The 23,208-nt window shown below is 42.5% G+C and overlaps 1 protein-coding gene across 1 annotated transcript in view; it reads left to right on the top strand.

The window, feature by feature from the left end:
* Positions 1-2,838: 2,838 nt before the first annotated feature.
* Positions 2,839-23,208, top strand: part of LOC129812056 (calmin-like) — a 44,713-nt gene continuing 24,343 nt past the window's right edge. The window contains exon 1 of the mRNA XM_055863965.1: positions 2,839-3,635. Coding sequence (XP_055719940.1) covers positions 3,545-3,635 — 91 coding nt within the window. The 5' untranslated portion in view covers positions 2,839-3,544. The remainder of the gene's footprint in view (positions 3,636-23,208) is intronic.

The following is a 23,208-nucleotide window of genomic DNA, read 5'->3' as shown; positions in this document are numbered from 1 at the left end:
TGTGTGTGTGTGTGTGTGTGTGTGTGTGTGTGTGTGTGTGTGTGTGTGTGTGTGTGTGTGTGTGTGTGTGTGTGTGTGTGTGTGTGTGTGTGTGTGTGTGTGTGTGTGTGTGTGTGTGCGTGTGTGTACACTAAGCCTATCGGCTACTCTGAGGAGGTGACAAATGATTCATTCTGCAAGGCATTCTATACTGCTGTTGAGAGCTGAGTTGCTATGTTTCTGTGCTTCTGACTTTGCTGCCCTATCTGTCTGCTCTTTCAACACTCCTCTCGACGCATCTGTCTAACTGCCTGTCTGTCCTCTCTGTGTGCCTTATTCGAACCAGCAGCAGCTGGTGCCCCGCCTTAAGCTGTGCCTCCTATTGCCCAGATGGGACCTAGCTAGCAATGAGTTTGTCAACAAACAAACAAACAATGCTATACAGTCATAATGTAAATCCATTTCTACTGCGCCCTGCTCTCCTGAATTCTCCTGGACTTTCTTAATTAACGGATGTTGAAAAAAGATGTGTTATTCCTCTCATTTACCCAGAACAACATGTCCATGATATGGACATAAAAACAGAACCAACACTTCCTTATCCACTTTAGTTGACCCTCTCTGGCTGACGAATAATTGCTTCATAAGCAATCCTAACATTTCACACACACATGGTATGACTGCTCTACTGGAGCACAGCGTGAACTGTAGTGTGTCTTTAAAGCGATCAAATGTACCGTTTCTTATCAAAAACACTCTGACGCCTGTTTCTTACAGTACTTGAGCGACTGTCTCCTCCTCCTCCTACTATGTGTCAGACATTGTATAGGCTGTATAGTACTGTAGACATGGAAATAGCTGTCCTCGGGAACTACCCTGCCCTGCATCGTGCTGCATAAACACTCGCTTCACTAATTATTGATTCACATTTCCTGAGAGGCAAAGCACAGCACAGTACTGTACAAGCCAGACAGACACCACCGCTAAGGCTTTATGACTTCAGTCCTGGAAGGAGAGACCAACAGAATTGAATATCCACAGCTGACAAAATGTTGCTTATTTATACAGTGCCATTACAAAGCATGTGAACAGAGAAGAGATTAAAATACATTCTGTGAGTGCTTGGGGATGTAATGAATTGTTTAATTAAGTAACCAAGTGCTACTATAAAAATGTATAATAGAATATGTCCATGCTCCCTGTGGGAGAGGGATGTCAGCAGGAGTCTGCTGAGCTCATCTCCATGTAAGGGCTTTTAATCTAAAATTGATGAACCACCTGCAAGGTATAGGATTGTTCAGTGTTTGTAAACTGTGTGTGTGTGTGTGTGTGTGTGTGTGTGTGTGTGTGTGTGTGTGTGTGTGTGTGTGTGTGTGTGTGTGTGTGTGTGTGTGTGTGTGTGTGTGTGTGTGTGTGTGTGCACGCGTGCGCAGGGGCGTCATGCATCTCAAAACTCTGAGGGGGCACCAAATATGTGAGGATGGCTTTTTTCTGCATATCTAAGCATACCCCTTGAGCTGTATGTATCCTGGTTATAACAATAAAAAAATACAAAATATGCTTGCAACCCTAGTAGCAACGTTGCAAATTGTGTATATTTGCTCCAGCAGTTTCATATTTTCTAATGGGTTTACTTATTGTATTTACACTATAGAGTTCAATCATCCTTACTGTAAGAAAGCACCCACTATGAACAGGTACACACTGCACACTAGCCATTTAGAGGGTTGTTAGATAAAGATCTGAAATACTGTAAAACATTATACCAACAGGTGTTGGTTGTACATGATTCAGGTGAAGGCAGGTGTCAATACAAGTGGTAGTGGTACGTCTCAAGTGAAGGCACGTGTAACATTTAGACAGAGCGTTTAGAAAGAGTTGAAAATGGCATGCAAGTTCATATCAGTAATACAAGAAGGGCTTTCATCTGTTTCTTTAAATCTTTGGCTCTTTTCGTCGTTAACCACTGTTGCAAGTTGACTCCCGTCTACATTTTATTACAAAGTAGGCCTACGGTTTCCTCTGTGCATGAAGTTCCTATGGACTGGACATAGAGACCTGTAGTTTTTCAATATCTTACAGTGCATAATCCTGGTTAAACCTTATAATTACCAGGGCTTTAATAACTTTAGTAACTTTAATAACGCCTGCTGGCATACAGAGCACACATCATAAGGCCATTCTAATGACGTGGCCCTACACAGGAGCCAGGTTATATGGGCCAGCTACCCACAGAGACCTGGTGATATCCCAAATGGCACCCTATTTCCTACAAAGTGCTATACTTTTTACCAAAGCCTTCTGGGTTCTTGTCAAAAGTAGTGCACTGTGTAGGAAATAGGGTGAGTCTTTGATCCAAATGACCACTGAATGTAGTGGACTCTTTCCTCCCCTCAAGGTGGGATAAAGGTTCTTTTTACATTTCAGAATGTTCATACGCTCCTCATGTGGCTTCATATTTCTATTTTCCTCATAGCTTGATCAAAGGGGGCGTGCAGATTAAACCAACAGTGGTACAGTCAGTAGTTCTGTAATGTATTGCACTTGCAAGCCACCGAAATAGGCTACAGTAGGCCTACATTTGTTCCTGTACTAGTTTGTATGGGCTACAGTAGTAGGCTTAGGGGTAATTCATTGGCCAACATTCCTTACACCTGTTGGACATCTCCTTTATAGTGCTCCCCTGGAACTCTGTCTCTCTCTCCTCTTGACAATATCAATGTTGATGTGTGAATAGCAGGTTCTACTTTAAATTGTCCTTGATGGCGAGTGAAATGAAAATGAGTTGTTTGAATGAGAGAGGTATTGAGTACAGGATATAATGCAGTAACATACGGGTGGCGCCCATGCTCGTTTAGTGCTGATGCGGTATATAACTGTAGCGTTGTGGTCCATCAGTTGTTTTGTAACATAAACGTAGTCTACCGGCAGAAGAACATGTTTATTATTATCTCGGGCATTTAATCATACTAATGCGCAGTGCAATTTTAACATAATGCAATTATGTTTCTAGCGGGAACGGTCTATCTATGGTCTTATTCATAGCCATTCTGAGAACCATATCAGTCCTTTTCTCTCTCTCTCTCTGAGCTGAGACTGGCTCTCCTTTCCTCGACTATACAGTGGCGGGATGGTGGGTATATACACTGTAAGCTACAACAGCCCACCTCGAAAATATTATCCAGGTGCTGTTATTTCCCTTCCTCTTTCGTTGTAGTTTGGTCATCGGTGTCATTTTCCGCGTCCTCGCTTTGCGCCGTAGTGCTAGGTGGGTGCTTTCTACGTCACCAGGGGGAAACTCAACGAAAACAATGATCCTCGGCCAGAAACCGTATCTACGGAATAGCAATAGAGTAGATTAGACCTCCTCTATGCTATAGCCTACCCCACTCATGGCTCAGCGTCCGGCGACCGCCACAATAGCCAGCTAGACAAGGGTAGGAAGAAAAGGGGGTAAATAGGGTTGCCATCTCAATCGCCTCCAGATCACACGGGACTGGATGTAGTTTAGTCTGTTGTTTTATATCGAAGTCCAGACTGCAGCTTTCCCCAGGGTACCGTCCTGATGGCTGGACACGAGTGGGAGTATAAGGACTGGTTCGAACGGGAGGAATTTATCGGACAGATCAGCGACATCCGAGTGCAGAATCTGCAAGGTATGTGGGGCAACGGTGGCTACCATGTGAAATAGGATGGAACCACTGCGTTCATTAGGCTTTATGTTAAAGCTTTCCTTTGGTTGGTTAGATTGAATCGGGGGACCCATAGTAAGTCAACCTCATCCGAATACCTTTCATGGTTGTACAAAAAGGTTTGTAAACATTCCACCGGTGCCATGCACAGACGGCTGAAGTTTGAACTTTTTGGGGTTTGTATTTTACGACACTCCGTCCGCGGCTATGGTTGATCTCATATCTCCCATTTAATTTCATCAAATCAGTTCGCGACGTGAAGGAATCTGAAAGGGCGAAAACGTGACAATGGTGATAAACCGAAGACGGCTATGCACCACTAGAAACCTCAAAGATAGGGAGACCATGTTTTTTTTTTATAGCAGACAATACACTTTCAATGAGTGGGCAGCCAATCATTTCGTGCTAATTTACAGCTGCGTGTCTGTAAAACTTCTAGAGCTTGTTATTTTTTGTGTTAATTTTTATTACATTTTTTACTTTCTTTTATTTAGTAAATATTTTTTTAACTATATTTCTTGAACTACGTAGTGGTTAAGGTCTTGTAAGTAAGCATTTCACGGTAATGTCTACACCTGTTGTATTCGGCGCATGTGACAAAAACAATTTGATTTGACGTGCAACTTTGTAGCTCTAGAAGTTTTACAGACACGCAGCTGTAAATGAGCAAGAAATGATTGGCTGCCCCCTCATTGAATGGTACCGAGTCAATGTGCGGGGGTACAGTTTAGTCGAGGTAATTTGTACATGTAGGTAGGGGTAAAGTGGCTATAGATAGATAATAAACAGCGAGTAGCAGCAGTGTAAAAACAAACGAGGGGTGGGGGGGACGGTTGGTCAATGTAAGTAGTCCGGGTGGCCATTTGATTCATTGTTCAGCAGTCTTATGGCTTCGGGGTAGAAGCTGTTAAAGAGCCTTTTGGACCTAGACTTGGCACTCCAGTACTGCTTATCTTGCGGTAACAGAGAGAACAGTCTATGACTTGGGTGACTGGAGTCTTTGACAATTTTTTAGTCCTTCCTCTGACACCGCCTAGTATATAGGTCCAGGATGTCAGGAAGCTTGGCCCCAGTCATGTACTGGGCCGTACGCACGACCCTCTGTAGCGCCTTACGGTCTGATGCCGAGCAGTTATCATACCAGGTGGTGATGCAACCGGTCAGGATGCTCTCGATGGTGCAGCTGTAGAACTTTTTGTGGATCTGGGGACCCATGCCAAATCTTTTCAGTCTGCTGAGGGGGAAAAGGTGTTGTTGTGCCCTCTTCAGGACTGTGTTTGGACTATGATAGTTTGTTGGTGATGTGGACACCAAGGAACTACAGCCCCGTCGATGTGAATGGGGGCGTGTTCAGCCTTCCTTTTCCTGTCGTCCATGATCAGCTCCTTTGTCTTGCTCACATTGTTGCATGTGACATTGTTACTTCTCTTCACCCTGTTGCTTCTGACAGTTTCCCTGTGGTGTCAGTCTGAGTCGGTAGCCTATAGCCTGCCCTACGGTAGCCTAGTCTGTAATGACTAGGCTATGTGCAGTGAATAAACAAGAATTGGGCAGCAAAGTGGAAAAAAATGTATTTAATGAGTGTTGAGAATGAGAGCTTTGTCTCAGTCTCCAGAGGACGGATCACACATTAACTGAGGCCTCCGCAATGGACACACACACACACACATAAATATATATATATATATTTATATATATATATATATATATATACACACACACACATTTCTCCAGACAGACATATGAGCCTTCAAACACACTTTGTGGCTGCTATAGCCTGCCAAGTGATTTTCACTGTAGCCAGATTGAGCCATCCACTACAACAAACCATATGTCTGTCTCTGTGGTTCACCTAGTAGTGCAATGAAATAAATGTAAAACGGTCTGATAATGCATAAGATATGTAAGACGTGTTGGATTGTTTGTGTGTGTATGTGTGTAATGCACACGTTATAGGCCTATGCATTATATCCATGAAGAAGAACCTAAGACATGCTCATGACATTTGAAGTGTGAAATGGTACATGAGGAGGGGTACCTGTACCTGTTCTGCTCTGGTTCTGTCAAGCATCTGGGGTTGCTCCCCCCAGCTCTCTGTCTTTTTATCTTCCCCACTTTCTCTCTCCTTCCCTCTCATAACACCAACTGGTTTGACACTTCCATCTGATGACTAGCTGGCCCTGGAGGCTTTGTGGTCGGAAGAAAACATACTGAGGAGAACCCAGTGCATTAAAACAATGCTCTGAAGGGCCATACATAACTAATACTCTCTCACCCATCAGAGAAAAGAGCAATGTCCCCCCCCTCTCTTTCTGTCTCTGCATTAGAGCGCTGAAATCTCAGAACTGTACGTCCCACACAACACACACACTCACTCACTCACTCACTCACTCACTCACTCACTCACTCACTCACTCACTATGGTCCACGCACACCAACACAGTCATGAAGAGGGCATGACACGCCTCTTCCCCCTCAGGAGACTGAAAAGAGTTGTCATGGGCCCTCAGATCCTCAAAGAGTTCTACAGCTGCACCATTGAGAACATCTTAACTGGCTGCTTCACAGCTTGGTATGGACTAGAGGTCGACCGGTTATGATTTTTCAACACCGATACCGATTATTGGAGAACCAAAAAAAGCCGGTACCGATTAATCGGCCGATTAATTTTTTGTAAAATTTGTAATAATGACAATTACAATAATACTGAATGAACACTTATTTTAACTTAATATAATACATCAATAAAATCAATTTAGCCTCAAATAAATAATGAAACATGTTCAATTTGGTTTAAATAATGCAAAAACAAAGTGTTGGAGAAGAAAGTAAAAGTGCAATATGTGCCATGTAAGAAAGCTAACGTTTAAGTTCCTTGCTCAGAACATGAGAACATATGAAAGCTGGTGGTTCCTTTTAACATGAGTCTTCAATATTCCCAGGTAAGAAGTTTTAGGTTGTAGTTATTATAGGAATTATAGGACTATTTCTCTCTATACGATTTGTATTTCATATACCTTTGACTATGGATGTTCTTATAGGCACTTTAGTATTGCCAGTGTAACAGTATAGCTTCCATCCCTCTCCTCGCCGCTACCTGGGCTCGAAACAGAAACACATCGACAACAGCCACCCTCGAAGCAGCGTTACCCATGCAGAGCAAGGGGAACAACTACTCCAAGTCTCAGAGCGAGTGACGTTTGAAACGCTATTAGCGCTCACCCCGCTAACTAGCTAGCCATTTCACATAGGTTACACCAGCCTAATCTCGGGAGTTGATAGGCTTGAAGTCATAAACAGCGCAATGCTTGAAGCATGTGAAGAGCTGCTGGCAAAACGCACGAAAGTGCTGTTTGAATGAATGCTTACGAGCCTGCTGGTGCCTACCATCGCTCAGTCAGACTGCTCTATCAAATCATATTCTTAATTATCACATAATAACACACAGAAATACGAGCCTTAGGTCATTAATATGGTCGAATCCGGAAACTATCATTTCGAAAACAAAACGTTTATTCTTTCAGTGAAATACGGAACCGTTACGTATTTTATGTAACGGATGGCATCCCTAAGTCTAAATATTGCTGTTACATTGCACAACCTTCAATGTTATGTCATAATTACTTAAAATTCTGGCAAATTAGTTCGCAATGAACCAGGCGGCCCAAACTTTTGCATATACCCTGACTCTGCGTGTAATAAACGCAAGAGAAGTGACACAATTTCACCTGGTTAATATTGCCTGCTAACCTGGATTTCTTTTAGCTAAATATGCAGGTTTAAAAATATATACTTCTGTGTATTGATTTTAAGAAAGGCATTGATGTTTATGGTTAGGTACACGTTGGAGCAACGACAGTCCTTTTTCGCGAATGCGCACTGCATCGATTATATGCAACGCAGGACACGCTAGATAAACTAGTAATATCATCAACCATGTGTAGTTATAGCTAGTGATTATGATTGATTGATTGATTGTTTTTTATAAGATACGTTTAATGCTAGCTAGCAACTTACCTTGGCTTCTTACTGCATTCAGTAAGAGGCAGGCTCCTCGTGAGGCAGGTGGTTAGAGCTTTGCACTAGTTAACCGTAAGGTTGCAAGATTGAATCCCTGAGCTGACAAGGTAAAAATCTGTCGTTCTGCCCCTGAACAAGGCAGTTAATCCACAGTTCCTAGGCCGTCATTGAAAATAAGAATGTGTTCTGAACTGACTTGCCTAGTTAAATAAAGGTGTAAAAAAACAAAAAATCGGCGTCCAAAAATACCGATTTCCGATTGTTATGAAAACTTGAAATCGGCCCTAATTAATCGGCCATACCGATTAATCGGTCGACCTCTAGTATGGACACTGCTTGGCATACGACCGCAAGGCGCTACAGAGGGTGGTGCATATGGCCCAGTACATCACTGGGGCCAAGGTCCCTGCCATCCAGAACCTCTATACCAGGCAGTGTTGTCAAAGACTAAAAATTGTCAAAGACTCCGGCCACCCAAGTCACTTTTTTTATTAATCACATAGGCTGCTCCTACTGTTTATTATCTGTCACTTTATTCCTAGTTATATGTACATACAGTTGAAGTCAGAAGTTTACATACACTTAGGTTGGTGTCATTAAAACTCGTTTTTCAACCACTCCACACATTTCTTGTTAACAAACTATAGTTTTGGCAAGTTGGTTAGGACATCTACTTTGTGCGTGACACAAGTTATTTTTCCAACAATTGTTTACAGACAGATTAGTTCACTTATAATTCACTGTATCACAATTCCAGTTGGTCAGAAGTTTACATACACTAAGTTGACTGTGCCTTTAAACAGCTTGGAAAATTCCAGAAAATGATGTCATGGCTTTAGAAGCTTCTGATAGGCTAATTGACATCATTTGAGTCAATTGAAAAGACCTCAGAAAAAGATTGTAGACCTCCACAAGTCTGGTTCATCCTTGGGAGCAATTTCCAAACGCCTGAGGGTACCACGTTCATCTGTACAAACAACAGCACGCAAGTATAAACACCATGGGACCACGCAGCCATCATACCGCTCAGGAAGGAGACGCGTTCTGTCTCCTAGAGATGAATGTACTTTGGTGCGAAAAGTGCAAATCAATCCCAGAACAACAGCAAAGGCCCTTGTGAAGATGCTGGAGGAAACAGGTTCAAAAGTATCTATATCCACAGTAAAACAAGTCCTATATTGACATAACCTGAAAGGCCGCTCAGCAAGGAAGAAGCCACTGCTCCAAAACCGCCATAAAATAGCCAGACTACGGTTTGCAACTGCACATGGGGACAAAGATCATATGTTTTGGAAACAAAAATAGAACTGTTTGGTCATAATGACCATTGTTATGTTTGGAGGAAAAAGGGGGATGCTTGCAAGCCGAAGAACACCATCCCAACCGTGAAGCACAGGGGTGTCAGTTTCATGTTGTGGGGGTGCTTTTTTGCAGGAGGGACTGGTGCACTTTACAAAGTAGATGGCATCATGAGGAAGGGAAATTATGTGGATATATTGAAGCAACATCTCAAGACATCAGTCAGGAAGTTAAAGCTTGGTCGCAAATGGGTCTTCCAAATGGACAATGACCCCAAGCATACTTCCAAAGTTGTGGCAAAATGGCTTAAGGACAACAAAGTCAAGGTATTGGAGTGGCCATCACAAAGCCCTGACCTCAGTCCTATAGAACATTTGTGGGCAGAACTGAAAAAGCTTGTGCGAGCAAGGAGGCCTACAAACCTGACTTAGTTACACCAGGAGGAATGGGCCAAAATTCACCCAACTTATTGTGGGAAGCTTGTGGAAGGCTACCCAAAATGTTTGACCCAAGTTAAACAATTTAAAGGCAATGCTACCAAATACTAATTTTGTGTATTTTAACTTCTGACCCACTGGGAATGTGACGAAAGAAATAAAAGCTGAAATAAATCATTCTCTACTATTATTCTGCAATTTCACATTCTTAAAATAAAGTGGTGATCCTATCTGATCTAAGACAGGGAGTTTTAACTATGATTAAATGTCAGGAATTGTGAAAAACTGAGTTTAAATGTATTTGGCCAAGGTGTATGTAAACTTCCGACTTCAACTGTATCTACCTCAATTACCTCATACATTGACTCGGTACAGGTACTCCGTGTATATAGGCAAGTTATCATTCCTCATTGTGTATTTATTATTACTTTTATTATTATCTTTTTAGATTAATTATTTATTAATATTTTACTTTTCTCCTATTTCTTTTTTCTTTCTCTCTGCATTGTTGGGACGGGCCCATTAGTAAGCATTTCACTGTTATTCTACACCTGTTTACGAAGCATGTGACAAAAACTATTTGACTTGATTTGACCCTGAGAGGCTCCCAGCTCATTGAGATGCTCATGGACCTCTTTCTGAGCTGGTGGGTAGTAGTGCTGTTCTCTGTACTGACCTGAAGCATCTTTCATTTGAAACACTCAACTCCTCACTAGTTTACAGAGAAGAATGACTATTGAAACATTTCAACTGCCTGCAGTATATAGGGAATAGGGTGCCATTTGGGATGCAGACAGTGGATGGAGGGGGGATGTGTCTCTGAGCTCAGCATAAATAAATGACGCATAAAAGAGTTAATCAATATCGGACATGTTGTGCTGGTCACTTGCACGGCTCAGAAGTGCATGTGTGTGTCTGTTTTGTGTACGTGGGCACACCGGCTGCTAAGTAGAGAGACCAGCCGGCAACAGCAGTGTGTACACTCTACCTTTAGGGACTGGACATCTGTTGAAATATTTTATGAAAGTCCTCCACTGAACGGAGCCTTCTGCTGCTGCCATGCAGTACCTCACAAAACGCTCGTTGGTGGAATGAGTGGACCAAGGTGCAGCGTGGTAGGCGTACATTTTAATTTATTAAATGAACACCGAAAAAACAACAAATACGAAACGTAACGTCTAGTAGGGCTAAACAGCACAGTACCAAAAACAAGATCCCACAAACTACAGGTGGGAAAAAGCTGCCTAAGTATGATCCCCAATCAGAGACAACGATAGACAGCTGCCTCTGATTGGGAACCATTCCCGGCCAACAAAGAAATAGAAAACATAGATTGCCCACCCTAGTCACACCCTGACCTAACCAAATGTAGAATTAAATCAAAACAAATCAAGTTTATTTTATATAGCCCTTCGTACATCAGCTAATATCTCGAAGTGCTGTACAGAAACCCAGCCTAAAACCCCAAACAGCAAGCAATGCAGGTGTAGAAGCACGGTGGCTAGGAAAAACTCCCTGAAAAGGCCAAAACCTAGGAAGAAACCTAGAGAGGAACCAGGCTATGAGGGGTGGCCAGTCCTCTTCTGGCTGTGCCGGGTGGAGATTATAACAGAACATGGCCAAGATGTTCAAAATGTTCATAAGTGACAAGCATGGTCAAATAATAATCAGGAATAAATGTCAGTTGGCTTTTCATAGCGATCATTAAGAGTTGAAAACAGCAGGTCTGGGACAGGTAGGGGTTCCATAACCGCAGGCAGAACAGTTGAAACTGGAATAGCAGCAAGACCAGGTGGACTGGGGACAGCAAGGAGTCAGCATGCCCGGTAGTCCTGACGTATGGTCCTAGGGCGCAGGTCCTCTGAGAGAGAGAAAGAAAGAGAGAAGGAGAGAATTAGAGAGAGCCAAGATTTTCAAAATGTTCATAAATGACAAGCATGGTCAAATAATAATCAGGAATAAATGTCAGTTGGCTTTTCATAGCCGATCATTAAGAGTTGAAACAGCAGGTCTGGGACAGGTAGGGGTTCCATAACCGCAGGCAGAACAGTTGAAACTGGAATAGCAGCAAGGCCAGGTGGACTGGGGACAGCAAGGAGTCATCATGCCCGGTAGTCCTGACGTATGGTCCTAGGGCTCAGGTTCTCAGAGAGAGAGAAAGAAAGAGAGAAGGAGAGAATCAGAGAGAGCATACTTAAATTCACACAGGACACTGGATAAGACAGGAGAAGTACTCCAGGTATAACCAACTGACCCTAGCCCCCTGACACATAAACTACTGCAGCATAAATACTGGAGGCTGAGACAGGAGGGGTCAGGAGACACTGTGGCCCCATCCGATGATACCCCCGGACAGGGCCAAACAGGAAGGATATAACCCCACCCACTTTGCCAAAGCACAGCCCCCGCACCACTAGAGGGATATCTTCAACCACCAACTTACAATCCTGAGACAAGGCCGAGTATAGCCCACAAAGATCTCCACCACAGCACAAACCAAGGGGGATCTAAAATTAAAAGGATTAAATTAAAATCTAAATTAAAAGGATCTCTAAGGTCAGGGCGTGACATAGAGCCGCTGAGCCAGAGTGAAAGTCTGCAGTCACTGCTGCGGTGGACTTGACTTTCTACTCGGAGAGAGAGAGAGCGAGAAGGCTTTTCTTCTAAAGCCCAGTGACAGAACAGATTTTCATACAATGTGTGAGGCGAGGAACTGCCTCAAACACTCACACTTGTTTGAATGTGATGTTCTTGAACGCTCACCAGGCCAGTCGAGTCCCCCACATCTCAGCACTTATTCAACACAAAGTGATTAAGGGGGAGAGGCTGAGCACACACAGTGCCGCTTCCCTCACATTCTGGTATGAGTTTGAGGGGGGTAGGGTATAGAGAGAGATGGGGGTGGAGGCTAAAGGACAATGGTCTCTTCTCTTTTACTCACCCCCTGGCTTATTCTAATTTTTGTTCCTCCTAAATTCTGTGTTGGTACTCAGGCAAGGCAAGTAAACTAGCTCAGATGTCCTCTTGATTCAGAACAAATTCAATGTCCCTTTGATTCTCCCCCTGAAGCCCCCCATGTTTATTCAACTATACTGAAATCGTTGGTGAGACACACGAAACGCATTGAGTAATCACTATCAATGCACGCCATCCATCGCAGTGTTTCGGTAACCTAACAGCAGTACAACCTTACATTATTGACTGTGTTCCGAATGGAACCCTATTCACTATATAGTGCACTACTTTTGACCGGGGCCCATAGGGCTCTGGTCGAAAGTAGTGCACTTTCTATGGATTTGGGTACCATTTGGTTTCCATACGTTGTGCATGACCATCACTGACCTTCAGCTTGGTTTTCTCTTGGACAGAGCCATTATATTGCAGTGTAAAAAGGGAACTAACTCAGATTAAATCAGTGCAGAGGATTTTGATATTGCTCTGTATTATTGCAGCCTATCCTGTCTGCCTGTACAGAGTGAAGTTCATACAGTATTCAGACATTATCATGCAGTATTCATTTGCTTAGACAGTTCTGCTGCTGCCTTCGCCTCCTCGTCGTCTCTTTCTCTCTTTTTCTCTCTCTCTCTCTCGCTCCCATCCACTCTGAGCCTCTATGTAAAACCGTGGGATCCGCTGTGGGTAAAAGAAATTCAGAATTAAGGTCATGTGCACTCTCTCTCTCTCTTACAATGCAGTTCTTGGAAGCACAGGAGAAAGAACCACTTTCATCCTCCCCTGCTCCTCCTCCACCTGCTCGTTATTCGAGGATTGCCTCGCTGCATGGTTCTCCAGAGCATCACTGATGTAGCGAGGTTCCGGGAGGCCGTAGATGTACAGCAGTAGACTTCTGAGTTCTGACGTCTATATTTAGTCTATTTACCACTTTCTCTGAGTAGCATGCATGAGGGGCTGACTTCCCTGACATGTACCAAGTGTGTGTAGTGTGTGTGTGTGTGTGTGTTGAAAAATATGCAGCTGAGAGCTAGAAGCCTGCGTAGCAGAGCTATTATGTAAGCCATGTTAACCCTGTCATATCTGGATACAGTAGCATACTGTTGCTGACATGTACTAAGCGTGTGTGTGTAATGTGTGTGTGTGTGTGTGTGTGTGTGTGCATGTTAGGACTAGGTTGAAACCAGTATCGCGATACTCGTTAGTTTCGTGGCAAGGAAACAAAACACGAAGCGAATTCACATTGATTCATTTTCCAACTATAGCACACAATATTTTACATACAGAAGGTTTTTTAAAGGACTAAAGAGTTAGATCTGCTTCGTGTTGTCATTTTTGCCTTGAAAAAGATATTGCAATACTGTTTATCGTCCCGGCCCTAGCGCGCGTGTGTGTAGTACAGAGGTTCAGGAGCATACTGTCGCTGTAGCAGCCAGACAGTGAATGTGGAGTGTATCAAATATGGACGATTGCATCACTATTGCAAAGTCTCAGTGACATGCAGGAAGGGGAACAATGTTATTGTGAACTGAATACTGAATAAACTCAACTGAATGGTGTCTGTATCTTTGAAGAAGCAAGTATAATGTGGAGAACACTGTCCTCATAGCGGTGGTTTCCTAATGGGCAGAGATATTGCTATGGCTAGACCAACAGTTTCAGGATGATGGTCGGTCCAATCAATTGTTCTTATTTTATCTTGAGTGATGATAAGTCTAAAGTTACGGTTTATGCTTCAAAAAGTACTCCTTTTGTAAGAGGCCCATTTTCCACTCAAAAAATACCATGGCGCCTATTAAAAGGTCAACGGTTATATTGTCAAATAAACCTGCGGAGAGAGAGAGAGTGACGTACACGGGGTGAGTTCACTCTACTCTTTGTCTGAGGTCTGTATAAGTGCCAGTTTTATTAGACGCAGGTGTTTCTACCAATGGGCTGAAGAAAGAAACGGTCCAACAGAACTTTGAATATGTTGTGTAACTCTCATGGATTGCAGTGAGGATGACAAAGCAGGGCTGTGCTCTCTCTGCCTACAGCTCTGTTTTTATAAATAGCAATTAATGTTGTTCTCAGGTTGACCTGTAGCTGTCAGGGTAAGGTAATCAGGAACCAGGTTTCTATCCAACCTTTTTATGCGAGTAAAGTACATGTGGGGGGAAAAATGTAATGACAGGGCGGATGGAAACAGAACATTTGTCGGTAAACTTTTAAATGTCGACAAAACAAAATACGCTAGACGAGATGGGATCTTTTTGTGTCGGTAAAATGTATTATTCAAGAAATGTGAATGGAAATGCTTTTACGCATGTTGTGTGGTCCTCCCACTATGACTCGTGAGGAAAGCTTGCAATTTATTAGGGTACAGATTAAATAGTTTATGATGAACTTCACAGGGTGGTGAAAGTGCCAGGTGATGAGCATGATACTCCTTTGCAATAAATATCGGTGGTCTTATTCTGGTGGCATGATCATTGATGCTTGTCTGCCGTTGGACAAATACAAACAATATCGCTCTTTTGTCTATAATAATGTAACATAGATGCTCGGAGTCGAGAAGCAGATGCAGGTGGTAAGTTTAATTAATATAACAAGCAACATGGAACGATACAATGTAGGAGTAGTGTCTAGACATGAACAACAGAAACAGTACTGCCTGGGGAAAGAACCTAAGGGAGTGCCAGATAAAGGGGTGGTAATGAGTGAGGTAATAGAGTCCAGGTGTGCCTAATGATGAAGCGCAGGTATGTGTAATGATGAATGCCAGGTGCGTGTAATGATGGTTCCCAGGATCGGCGGTTAGTAAACCGGCGACGTCGAACGCCGGAGAGGAGGAATTGGAGTAGACGCGACAAAGAATCTCATCATGTAGGCTGTACCCGTACTGTATCTGTGAGCTGTTGGCTACAGCACACATGCCAATACCAGAGTGGTATCGCTATATAACACAACCTTTTTTTGTAAGAAAACCATCAGTAGAGTTGAAAATGCGATGGAAACCCATTTAACTTGTATTTGTAATTGGGGGGGGATTTAACCGTTCATTTAATTTTTTTGTACACTACGTCATCACAGTCTTTTATCCCAAACTATTCAATTTGATGGAAACACATCTCTGATGGGAAAATGCGCATATTGTTTTTATGCAGATTTTTTATTTTTTTGCATGAAAGTCTGTCGCTAATTGCATGGAAACCTAGCTAGTGAGTAGGTACGATCGCAGGAAAGAAAAACCAACACACAAAGGCTCTTTTTCATTACTTCTTCTTCTGACCAAGTTATGCTCTACTTGCATATGATCTGATGTGAACTTCTCTTTTAAAGTTTTTTGAAGGCATTACTGATTTATAGTGCACTGTATTTGTGAAGACAAAACAAATATTTTTTTCCCCTTCATATTTTTTTTACCAAAGATGAATCCTTCCACCTGATCCCTCGAAGTCATTCATGATTTGAACTTCACTTTTCATGTAGGTTACATGAATGTCATTACTACATAATTACTGATGCGGCAAATATTTAGCATGGGCCCTCAGATCCTCAAAAGGTTATACAGCTGCACCATTGAGAGCATCTTGACTGGCTGCACCACCGCTTGGTATGGCAACTGCTTGGCATCCGACCGCAAGGCGCTACAAAGGATAGTGCGTACGGCCCAGTACATCACTGATCACTGACCGACCTTCATGTGTTAAAGTAATGATGGACTGCTGTTTCTCTACTTATTTGAGCTGTTCTTGACATAATATGGACTCTTTTACCAAATAGGGCTATCTTCTGTATATCACCCCTACCTTGTCACAACACAACTGATTGGCTCAAGCGCATTAAGAAGGAAAGAATTTCCACAAATTAACTTTTAAGAAGGCACACCCGTTAATTTAAATGTCTTCACTATTAATCTACAATGTAGAAAATAGTCAAAATAAAGAAAACCCCTTGAATGAGTAGGTGTGTCCAAACTTTTGACTGGTACTGTCTATATTTAACATTTGTACCCAAATTCACCCTAACTAACTGATCTGTATATGAGCAAACAGCACAGTGCGTACAATAAGCATAGGCTACGTTGGTTTTTGTTCAAAATGCGGACTAGATTTGTATCTTTTTGGTCTAGTTTTGTGGAAGCTTGTCTTTTGCATCTTTGTGACTGTACTTATCTTGTTTAGATATTTCGTCTGTTTGGAATGAGGAAGATGCAGCCTGTGACATCAGCACGTCTTTTCTTTATCTTCTCAAACTATTCAATTGCCAGTGTGGCTAACATTTTCTGTAACTCAATCGTCTTTGAGAACAATCATCTTGTTCTTCAAGATAATGCCACTGTCAAAAAAGACCTCTGTGATTTGAAGAATCAATCAGCACATTGTTGCCATTTACGTGTCTTTCTGTCTCTGTTCTCCTTGGAAGTCTTTCTGTCGTCACCCAAAGCATGGAGAGGTAGAGCCCACACTTTTAACCCTGATCTCTGTAAAAGGAACCTACCTGCACATCAAACAAATGACACACAAAAAAAGGTGGGTTTCCTCAAGGGTTCTTTGTGAAGGGCGAGGGTTCTATGTGGGACCATAATGACTCAAAGGACCCTTTGAGCTCTTCAATGGTCCTTTACAGTTCACAAAATTATTTTTTGTTCTGTTAGTGATAATTCAAATGGTTTGCGCACGGCTCTTATTGTGAAACTGTGAGTGAGAGTGTCATTCCAGTTTTTCTAATGTGCTGTGGTATGCCGTTACGTAGTAAGTCTTGTGCAAGACTCATGTATGGGCTTGTGTCAATTGAGAACGGTTGACTAAATCAGTCAGTGGCTCTCTCCTCAGGGACCCCCAGCTGTTCCAGAGCTGCCACACCTGATTCAACTAGTCAATTAACACAATAATAACAGCTACGGAATTTTCCAATATAATATGGCTGACCAGAATAGGTTCTATAAAAAAACAGGAAAAAGGGTTCTACATAGCCCCAAAAAGGGTTGTATCCATAGTGGAACCCTTTTTTGGTGTTTCTTTATAGACTCTTAGGAAAGGGTTCTTTATAGCGCCATACAGGTACCGTATGAGCATGGTTCTAGAACCGTATGAACCGTATGAGCATGGTTCTTTACAGATCCTTCAAAAAAGGGTTCAATATAGCACCAAAAAAGGTTCCGCTATCTTAACAACAAGCCAAAAAAACCTTATCTGGTACTACAATATTTAGAACCATTTTTTGGGGGTGTGTAGCTTTGACCTCACAAACACACTGGCTGAGTCCCAAATGGGAGTCACATTTAGATGCAATACAAAATCCTGGAATTGTTTGCATATGGAAATGCTTCCGTGAGAGTGTTTTGGTTTCCCGGTATTGTCCATGTTGGATTCCCGGCACTCGCATTTAGGTAAGGTTTGAACAGAGGCTGTGTCCCAAATGGCACCCTAGTAGACGGTGCCTTTTGAGACACCGACAAAACTCACTTAATATGTTTAGTAATGTAAATGCAATTCCCTTAAAATGCCATGCAAACCTCTGTTGGGTCGGAGGGGGGTGGGGTCTTAGAATTAATCCTTGGGCTATGGAGTTTAATAAGCTACAGGTCTGTACTTCAAAAGTAGTGGACCCATGCTTTCAGCTATTCAACCATGTTGGACCAGCTACCTCAAGGAAGAACGCATGCCTTTCTGGTATGTAGAGTGATTCGTTCCAGTCGCAGGCAGCAGAGAACTGGAAGGAAAGGCGTCCAAATTAGGTTTTGGCTTTAGGGATGATCAGTGAGATACACCTGCTGGAGCGCGTGCTACGGGTGGGTGTAGCCATCGTGACCAGTGAACTGAGATAAGGCGGCACTTTACCTAGCATAGCCTTGTAGATGACCTGGAGCCAGTCCTTCCAGACTCATATCAAACATCTCCAATCCAAAATCAAATCTAGAGTCGGCTTTCTATTCAGGAACAAAGCCTCCTTCACTCACGCCGCCAAACTTACCCTAGTAAAACTGACTATCCTACCGATCCTCGACTTCGGCGATGTCATCTACAAAATAGCTTCCAATACTCTACTCAGAAAACTGGATGCAGTTTATCACAGTGCCATCCGTTTTGTTACTAAAGCACCTTATACGACCCACCACTGCGACCTGTATGCCCTAGTCGGCTGGCCCTCGCTACATGCTCGTCGTCAGACCCACTGGCTCCAGGTCATCTACAAGGCTATGCTAGGTAAAGTGCCGCCTTATCTCAGTTCACTGGTCACGATGGCTACACCCACCCGTAGCACGCGCTCCAGCAGGTGTATCTCACTGATCATCCCTAAAGCCAAAACCTCATTTGGACGCCTTTCCTTCCAGTTCTCTGCTGCCTGCGACTGGAACGAATTGCAAAAATCTCTGAAGTTGGAGACTTTTATCTCCCTCAACCACTTTAAAAATCTGCTACCCGAGCAGCTAACCGATCGCTGCAGCTGTACATAGTCCATCTGTAAACTACCCACCCAATTTACCTACCTCACCCCCATACTGCTTTTATTTATTTACTTTTCTGCTCTTTTGCACACCAGTATCTCTTCTTGCACATGATCATCTGATGATTTATCACTCCAGTGTTAATTTGCTAAATTGTAATTATTCGATTTATTGCCTACCTCATGCCTTTTGCACACATTGTATATAGATTCTCTTTTTTCTACCATGTTATTGACTTGTTTATTGTTTACTCCATGTGTAACTCTGTGTTGTTGTCTGTTCACACTGCTATGCTTTATCTTGGCCAGGTCGCAGTTGCAAATGAGAACTTATTCTCAACTAGCCTACCTGGTTAAATAAAGGTGAAATAAAATAAATAAATAAAAATTGTGAAACATAAGCAAATACTAGATAAGGTGAAGGAAGGAGTGAACACACTTTTTAGTTCAGGTATAGTTCAGGTTCACAGGTCTCTGTCTCACCCAGCTAATAATTGGTGATGTCTAATCACTACACCCCTATCTCCTTTTATAATGGTGTGAATGGCTGCGTTTAATAGGACCAAAAAAGAACCTGATTGATCTGGGCTCTGTGACAATGAATCTGCACCAAGAATCACAATGAATGCATCCCACACTTACTGCTGATTTGTTTGCTGTATTAGTGATTGTAGTTCAGAAGTTGTAGTTATTCTTCAGATTAAGTAGGCTAAATGTTGATTTCCTGGCTGTCAATTATGCAAGCAAAGGCAGCATTAATTCACAGTATATGCAGAAACTGGCCTGCAAGATCACATCCCTGGATTTTTTTTGTGTAGCCTATGCATGTGCACATGAATGTGTACAGTCTGTGTCTGTGTGTGTGTGTGAGAGAGAGTAACAACACTTCTAGAAGGATAGATAAGGAAATTGATTTCACAAACCTCTGTCTGAACTATTGGTTACCTGTCAAATAATGTTGAATCACGCTTGGAAAGAATCGAAATGTTCTTCTTCTTTTCTGTTCGCTAATTTTCCCCAGTGGAGGCATACAGGCAACAAATGAACACTTCCTCTTGAGTCATGTTCGGTTACATAAGTGTGCTTCATCAAAAATGTCTGCAACCATTTCATCTAAAGGGGCCATCCGGGATTGGTACAGTACATCCATTTCTGGACTTTTAAATTAATGCTTTATAGCCATTGACTCGAGTGACCGCTTTGTTGTTTTTCGAATCCCAGATGGCCCCTTTTAAGGTGTGAGCTGAGGTATTTTTTTATGACACTGGACTGTTTCTATTGTAAATCATATACTCTGTTGGGCATTGTTATTTGTATCCCATTATCTTCTTACAGGAAAATACACACGCTGCATCTATATTGGCTAATCCCAAACATGTAGAATAAGACAAAGTCATTTTTCAATTAGACGTGGATGGTGAGGCCTGTATAGAACAAGGAAAGGCACTCTAGAATGTGAACTAAAGAAAAGAGATATTATACACCTCAGCAACTCTTCTAGTTATATAACCCCTTTGGTTAAGAGTAAGACACCAGCAGCAGTGTCTTTAGGGAATCCCCTATCATGGCAGTTTTAGTTTTAATATTTTAATATAAGATGAGCTCCACTTTGTTCAGCACAGTTGTATTGTTACTCTACACGGTGCAGAACGCAACAGCAGTAATGTGGTGAATCCGAACCAACACGCCGGGCACAGACGTCAGTTCGTCCTGTAGTTTTACATTTGAAATCAACAAAATATTTCACCGTCTCGTTGGATTTAGGGTGAAAGTTGGGTGAAGAAAAATACGAAATCCCCTTACGTTGATGGCTTTTTGCAAATCCAAATCAGTTGTCCATGTTGTTTCAACGTCATCACATTGAATTTGTGTTGTTGAAACGATGTGGAAACAACATTGATTCAACCCGTTTTTGCCCAGAGGGGACCTCATCTTAATGCAAAGCAACATGAATCAACAGCAGGGATATATTGAGGGAGAGGGAACCCGGTACCCACCCGCCCAGCATATTTAATTTCATCCCTCTTTCTGTTGATTTATCCAGCACATTTATTTCATCTTTCTCACCTACTTTCAAACGGATTCTGCACTTTCTGTTCCTTCCCGACTGTTCTGAGGTGCGTAGGAGGTGGTGCCAGGCAGTCAACCATGGCTTCTTCCGAAATGGCACCCTATTCACCCTATGCCCCCATAGGGCTCTGGCCAAATGCAGTGCACTATATAGGGAATAGGGTGCCATTTGGTTTGAGATGCACCCCAGGACATCTGGAGACATTCTGTTACCCAGGGAGGAAGATTCCTGTACCCCCTCCTCCCCGTGTTTTTCCTCCTTGTCTTCACAGCCTCTAATTGGCTGGCAGTGAGGCGGAACTCTGGAGAGGCGCTAGCTGCCCACAGGATCGCCCACAGAATTGCCCCCAATCAGACTTTGTTTTGTTTATTAGTGGTAATTACTCTCAGATGGAGGAATGGGACTGTTTGTCATATGGTGCACTTTGTTGGTGGTGCTGTTGGTGTATCTATTGAACAGACTCCAATGGTCAGTGAAGGGAGTTATGTTGCTGAAAAAGGATGTCAGTATTGGATCAGATACTTTTCTCTTAGGCCGGGATTCAATCCGATCGCACTTTGTCGACAATGCACCATTTAGAGTTAACTTCCGGTTTAGCCATCATATGCAGCGTTTACCATGAATGCGGGAACAACGCTGCATCGCCGACAAAGCGCGATCGGGTTGAATCCCAGTCCTTAGTATCTTACACTTGTTTTTGCACACTTCCCTACTGAATATCTGCAGATTAGTTTGATGTGTTTACATCCAGAATGCTGATGCAGAGTTTGGTCGACTCTCAGCTCTCACATCTACTGTTTGTTCTTTTAAATGAGTGGATAATCACATGAACAGTAGGTGAATTTACACTGCAAAGAGACACAAACTAAAAAGCCTAGAAGAAGTGCATTTATCAGCACACAGCTAGTATATACAGATCTGTGCCAGTGTCATTATACACATCTAGTATATACAGATCTGTGTCAGTGTCATTATACACATCTAGTATATACAGATCTGTGTCAGTGTCATTATACACATCTAGTATTTACAGATCTGTGTCAGTGTCATTATACACATCTAGCATGTACAGATCTGTGTCAGTGTCATTATACACATCTAGCATGAACAGATCTGTGTCAGTGTCATTATACACATCTAGTATATACAGATCTGTGTCAGTGTCATTATACACATCTAGCATGTACAGATCTGTGTTCAATAAAAGCACTGAGTTAATTGCCTCCTAATGATATTTGTTCAGTCCTACAGGGTTGTCCCTTCTCTGTTCGACTCTCTGAGATGGTATAAAAGAGTAACATTATGACCGCGTACCAAATGGCACCCTATTTTCTGCATAGTGCACTACTTTTGACTAGAGGCCTACGGGCCCCGGTAAAAAGTAGTGCGTTATATATTGAATAGTGTGCCGTTTTGGACGCTGTTGTAATGTTAATCAGATCATTCATATCCCAGTTAAAGGCTTTCTCTACCACATGGTTGAGGAGTCTCAGACTTGCTCCCCCACTCTTTGCATGGCAAGCAAATGAGAAGGGCCTCACTGCTCCCACCGAGTCTGCGATTTTGTCTAGAGCCAGTGCCAACACACTGAGACAAAAGAGAGGGAAAGGGGTTATAGAACAGAATATGTACGTCTGGTTGACAACTTACTATATCCCATTTCGTTATATGATAATATAGGATTATTAGATTGCAATCATATGATTGTCTCTGCTTCTCTAGACAGTGTTGCTTCAGTTTCTCCTCGATACCGAGTTAAATTCGATCAATCCTAACAAAATAAATGAGTATCAACGGCAACAGCAGTAATATGTAGTAATGTTTGGTCTGCCTTCGAAACTAACAATAGCCCAGATAAGATTAGGAAAGATAGAGTGCATAGAGAATTGCTTGTCACACTGTGCACATTGACACGTCAACATTCACAGTAAGCTTGTGTTCAACATGCCAGTCAGACAAGAGGTACCGGTCCTTGGCAGTGTCCCAAATGGCACATTATTCCCTACATAGTGCACTACTTTCTACAGATGAAGAAAATAGTGCACTATTTAGGGAATAGGGTGCCATTTTGGATGTATCCCTCCTGTCAGTCAGTGTGGCCTTATTTCCACACAGAGAATGACCTCATCTTTAATGGCAGTGCAGCCAAGAGAGCTGAAATAATGACACCGCTCTGCATTCACCTGTGTTACTCAGGATGTGACGTCATCCACGTATACGGTATGTATCCTATTCATTGTGCTCTTACCTTCTGAGACAGAGCGGGGAAACCAAAACCAGACCACTGAGAACATTGCGTTCACGTACACTAGTGCTAGTCTATGGA

The sequence above is a fragment of the Salvelinus fontinalis genome, chromosome 15 (genome assembly GCF_029448725.1).
Source record: "Salvelinus fontinalis isolate EN_2023a chromosome 15, ASM2944872v1, whole genome shotgun sequence".
Taxonomy (NCBI): domain Eukaryota; kingdom Metazoa; phylum Chordata; class Actinopteri; order Salmoniformes; family Salmonidae; genus Salvelinus; species Salvelinus fontinalis.
Note: the sequence above shows the minus strand (reverse complement) of the source record. Positions and strands in the feature narration are given on the sequence as shown.